General features: G+C 32.0%; 1 protein-coding gene and 1 non-coding gene across 3 annotated transcripts; both read right to left on the bottom strand.

Moving 5' to 3' along the window:
- Positions 1-658: 658 nt before the first annotated feature.
- Positions 659-4,601, bottom strand: LOC104117542 (uncharacterized). 2 transcript variants are annotated; one of them, XM_009628605.4, is made up of 7 exons: positions 4,283-4,601; positions 3,588-3,676; positions 3,411-3,486; positions 2,908-2,957; positions 2,461-2,808; positions 2,263-2,301; positions 659-945 (listed from the first exon to the last, which is right to left on the bottom strand). In XM_009628605.4, the coding sequence occupies exons 1-7, from the start codon at positions 4,458-4,460 to the stop codon at positions 769-771; spliced, it is 957 nt and encodes a 318-aa protein (XP_009626900.1). In that variant the 5' UTR covers positions 4,461-4,601; the 3' UTR covers positions 659-768. The 2 variants fall into 2 exon arrangements, with proteins under 2 accessions (XP_009626900.1, XP_070033796.1); XM_070177695.1 differs by lacking the exon at positions 4,283-4,601 and adding an exon at positions 4,186-4,269.
- Positions 4,602-5,193: 592 nt separating this feature from the next.
- Positions 5,194-5,267, bottom strand: TRNAN-GUU (transfer RNA asparagine (anticodon GUU)). Its single transcript has one exon. It is a non-coding gene; the product is annotated as a tRNA-Asn (tRNA).
- Positions 5,268-5,677: the final 410 nt, after the last annotated feature.

Here is a 5,677-nt window from a genome sequence, read left to right as displayed (position 1 = left end):
CTTTCACATTTGCTGTAGATTGAAAATATGTTTACCTGTTTGTGTATTCTTTATTGCATTTTAATATACTTTACAGTGTTGTTTTTCATTTTTGTTGTTTCACTTTGTCCTTGATTCTTGAGGATCATTCATGTATGTGAGTTTAAGGAATGATGAGGAGTCATTTATCAATTGTTACTTGTTACAGCTATCGTGTAACATTTTCACTCAGCTAAATAAAAGACACTGTTCTTACATGTCTTTCCAGCGCTATTTCTACTTCTTTGGAACTTGAATTTCATGTAAATTTCCAAGCAAATACTAGTTCAAAAGCCAAGATTGACTTCAGTCTAACACTAGATCTCCAAATATCAGCCATAATCTAAGTAAAGAGAAAGCACCTGATTTTCTTTCTGTTTTCCAGCATTCTGGGGATAAAGTTAAAACGAATTATCAAAACAAATGAACATACGTTCATCGCGGAGTATATGCATATGTAGAAAGAGAGGGGAACGCACGCCAGAAACCTGAAAGTAGTAGACTGCACCAAGTAAGAGTACCTTTCTTTTTCTAACATCCTACATACACTTTTTTGGCTTTAAGCTTTAATCCAGATGCTACTTATTTGCATGTGCTTAGCTTTCATACAACAATAAAAAATCAGTTGCAAATCCGCAAAGGCAAAAAGAGAAGGTCAGCTTTTCGATTCAATTGCTCGGGTGATGTAGAAAAAACCCGTAAGATATTCATCATCTTATCGAAACAAAGAAAAAGAAAAAGAAATTACATTCATCGTCTCCTTTGTTTTCTACGGCACTCAAAACATTCAGTACATGGAAACTTACTTCCACTAGAGTAGCTGGTATGGAGTTTACTGGGCGAGACTTTCAAGTCTTTCACTAGTATCTGGCGAAGCTTTTCATTTTCTTGCATGAGCTCGTCAATCACTTGCTGGTGTTTCAACACCTACCATGCACCAAATTTATTTTCAGTACTTCACACGCCATATAAACATAAATCAACAGAGATTAAAAAAAAATTCACGGCCATTTCAGCAGTTAAACAATTGAATAGATAAATTTATTCAGAAAAAGAAACAAAAGCAGTGATAAACTGAGTTAATACGTCGTAAACAAATTCATCTGCGAGGGAGAGGAGAGAAAGGGAAAAAAAGAATCGTTTACTAGGTTTTAGTAATGTAAGTCAATATTCTATTAAGGACATCGTTAATAAGTGGTCTAATCAGTCTTCCTCATATTACAATCTACTTGCAATATTATTTTAAGTTGGGAAAAGGCCCAAAAATGATCTTGTGGTATTCGAAATGGATCAATTATAACCCCCGTTTAAATTTGAATCCAAAAATGACCCTGCCGTTATAAAATGGGTCTAATAATGCCCTTGTGTTATTCAAAATGGATCAATAATGCCCTGGATTTTTTATTTATTTTTAAAAATGCTTTTAAAAACTGAAAAATATATATTCTGTAAAAACTAGAAAAAGAAAGGAATTTGCAAAATATATATTTTTAAGTCTTTTCAGTTTTTTTAAAGTATTTATTTTGTAAAAACTGAAAAAAAAAAAATTAAAAAACTGAAAAAAAAAACTCTCCTAAAGCAGTGGACTACATATGCATTAGTTTTAAAAAAATAAAAATATTTTGCAAAATCTTTTTTTTTTCAATTTGACGGTTCAATATTTTTTCGGTCTACCATAATTATCGGTACAGTTATAAATTTATATAAAAACATACGGTTTTATTAAAAAAAACCTAAAAATCGGTTCGGCACGGTACGATTATGTCGGTTTAGTCGGTTTTTAAATATTCATTTACAATTATATGTCGGTTTTTTTAAAAAAATAAATTTCCAGTTTTTTAAATTTTTTTTTTTTCAATAAATTTCCAGTTTTTTAATTATTTTTTTTCAGTTTTTACAAAATAAATACTTTAAAAAAACTGAAAAAACTTAAAAATATATATTTTGCAAATTCCTTTCTTTTTCTAGTTTTTACAGAATATATATATTTCAGTTTTTAAAAGCATTTTTAAAAAAAAAAAAAAAAAAATTCAGGGCATTATTGATCCATTTTGAATAACACAAGGGCATTATTAGACCCATTTTATAACGGCAGGGTCATTTTTGGATTCAAATTTAAATGGGGGTTATAATTGATTCATTTCGAATACCACAAGGTCATTTTTGGGCCTTTTCCCTTTTAAGTTTAAAAAAGGAAAAGGAAAAGAGTTGGCTTCTAAATAAATAGTCAAAGTGAAAGCTTACAATATGAAGAAGGTTGTTCTCTGATCTCAAACGCTCCGACTGCAAACATAGAATTAACTAATACATGTTAGCAACCTCCTATTTCTATTAACAATTATCAATCTAATCCTTAGCACAATATACAACAAATATAAAAAGACCTTACAAAATTACGCTTAATGTATAATGTTATAAGAAATGTGTTTCATCTTCACATACCAGCTCATTTGCTGTACTGCCTTCATCCTTCAAAAGTGAACTCTGCAAAAAATTACTAAGAACCTTCTCAGTTCGACTGCTATATGTTGTATTTGAAGAGCTGACATTAGTTTTTGAAGTTTCATTTTCATGAGAAGATAGAGAACTTGTGTTTGTATCTGTAAGCAAGCCCAGAGAAGAATTATGAGGGACCTTCACTTCAAGTGAATTGACACTTCCCAGTGGATTCTGATTAGAGGCTTCATTGATCGTCCTCATGCCAGCTTGCAAGGACGGTGGAAGGATGCCTTGACCAACAGACAAGCCGGTCGACATTCCAGACTTCATCATTAATTTAGTCATGGCTTGCTGCAGATTGAGAGAAGTTATGTTAAAACCTATGAAAGTGTGGAGGATGAGGGCAAACTCAGCAGATAGCGGCAACAACGCTATGGAGAGAATACATACAATTAAAAACAACTGAATCTGATCCACTACTCCGCGCTTCACAGCAAGACCTGACATACACCACCAAGATTTTGCTATTTAACAACAGAAATGTTTAGAAGAATCTGCCATAACACAACTTTATAAAATAGAGTCTTTGTGATTCAGCTATTTCCTTTTTCTTTCTTCCATTATATCATTCCCAGAGTTTGTGACCACAATTAGTACCAAGCCTGTGGTTCAGAGATGACACAAGTTTACATTCCAATAAGCCCAATTAGCTTTGACTAAGGTATCTATCACTCAAACAGTTAACTCTTCCGTTTCTTGAAACACCCATGGAAACCTGGCCACGATCAACAGATCTTTTAAGTCTTCAACTCAATATCCTCTTAAGTAAAGAGTGCACATAAAGTGGTTACCAACATCACCGTAGACTGTAGTTTAGTAATTTTCCACTTCAAAAACTAATCATCCTCAATGCAAAATATAACCTTTAACAAAGAAAGAGTAAGTCTACATACCAACACCAAAACCATGTCCAAAACCTACTCCACATCCAATGCCTGCTTCAATGCCTTTTGCCCCAACCTTCCTCAACTACAGAAAAGACAAAGAAATGAAAAAACCATCACAAGAACAAAATTTTAAGGTATATTGATCACAATACTATGTGAAGACAATTCAACAAATTAACATACAGAATTATTAACATGTCTTCCAACTCCAGAAAATGCATCTGTTGCGCCCCTAGTGGCAGTCATAACTTGATTTAGCATTGGTATTGCACCTAAAAACAAGGTAAAATTAGTGATAAAGAGATATCAATTTAAAAGAACAGAAAGTCCTATAATTTAGAGTATCTCATATCATAATCCCTTTCATGCTTAGATACTAGGGATCCAATAATCACAAGAACACAGAAAGGCTGAACAGGATTAGATTGTTATTGACACCAATACAATGGTGTGACTCACAAATTAGCAAGCTGATAAAACCACACAAACTGCATACAATTTAGATTGCTCAATCACACATCACATTTATCCATGTATAGCATCGTACAACAGATCAATGACTCATGTTCTCAACATTGTATAGCATCCAGAAATCACCTAGTGTTTATGCTTCCGGTGGGATTTGAGCAAACAATGCAATATTACATTACATCAAATAGCACAAAACATGCAGAAATTGGATATCAACCACTACCAACAACATAAAGATTTCAACTTTACACATTTCAAGTCATTAACAAACAAACACACCAAACAAAATTAGAACCCCTAAATGAATTACTCGAATTCTTGGGTTCCCGTTCTTTAGGTTTCCAAAAATCTTCAAATTTCATGTTTTTTTTGGTTAATGAGAAGAAAAGAGAAGGAGTGACGAGTACCTAGATTTAAAGGGCGACCAACACCAATTCCAATACCACAACCAATGCCAAAGCCAGTAAATACTTGCCCCACCTTCAAAGTAAAAGGATTCTCTATTCTCACCCTTCTTTTTTCTGCAGTAACTATTACGCCATTGCTATTACTACTGCTGCTGCTAGTTGTACTGTCCGTATCCATTAGCACTGTTTCCTTCCCTTTTGTACCAATTCAGTCTTCAGTGTTTTCCCTCTTCTAACAAACTGAACAAAAGTGCAGAGTGTGTTCAGCTAGATTCTTCAAATAGTTGCAGACCCGTTAAGCTGCTTTTCTGTAAGAAAGTATAAATAAGCATATAAATGGGTACGGTAAGTAGAAAAAAGCATTTTGTTTAAAATTTTGAATTTGTGTTAATTTTCTTTATAAATAAAATCAAATATTGTTGGTTTTTTAGAATCGAATCAAATCAAAACAAAACAAATCAAATCAAAGAAAAATTATCTTTTGTTTTGGAGCAAAACAAAGGGCAAACTTCCTGAAAAAATAGATACAATTGTGAATTAAACTTGCGTTACCTTAACAACCAAAAAATCAATATAAACCAGAATTAATAAAGTTTTTTGTTAATTTATTAATAGTTTACCAAATCATTCATATCTCTTATGAAGTAAAAGTCAACATAAACCAAAAATAGTTAATACTAAGTGAAGACACTAGTCTGCAAAACAAAAACCAAAAAAAAAAAAAAAAAGTTGAAGACGCTATCCAAAAGATCAACACAAATCAGAATTGATAAAGTTTTTTTGTTAATTTATTTATATTTCACTAAATCATTTATGTCTCTTATGAAGTAAAAGTCAATTTAAACAAAAAGAATAGCTAATTAATTGTAAGCGAAGACAGCAGTCTGCATAAAACAAAGAGGATAAAAAAACGCTAGAAGGAGGGGTTGAACCTCCGACCTTGTGGTTAACAGCCACACGCTCTAACCAACTGAGCTATTCCAGCTTCATGTTCTTATTAAATAGTACAAATTTTAAAACTTTTGTTATTTTGGAATTTTCTTTAGGTGGTGCTCTTACTTTCGTGAAAAACCATTAAATTGCTAATGTTAGTTAAAATATGGAATACTTTTAAAAAATTAGATAGGAACCTTTAATTTTTATACGTATATAAAAAAAATTAAAATGGACTTTAGTAGTTTATAAAAACTTTGAAAATCTTCTGTGGGTAATGTCGATGAGATCACAAGGAAGTCTGCAAAAAAAAAAAAAAAAAATCCAAACATTTTGCATCTTCTATAAGGACTAGATTTCCCAATAAAATCAGAATAAATCGTCATCATAACTCATATGTGAAGTTTGAGAAATAAGCAAGCTCACTATGTTACTATTCATGTGAGCCTCATGACTCTTACA

The sequence above is a fragment of the Nicotiana tomentosiformis genome, chromosome 6 (genome assembly GCF_000390325.3).
Source record: "Nicotiana tomentosiformis chromosome 6, ASM39032v3, whole genome shotgun sequence".
NCBI classification, from domain to species: domain Eukaryota; kingdom Viridiplantae; phylum Streptophyta; class Magnoliopsida; order Solanales; family Solanaceae; genus Nicotiana; species Nicotiana tomentosiformis.
This window is presented reverse-complemented; position numbering and strand designations above follow the sequence as displayed.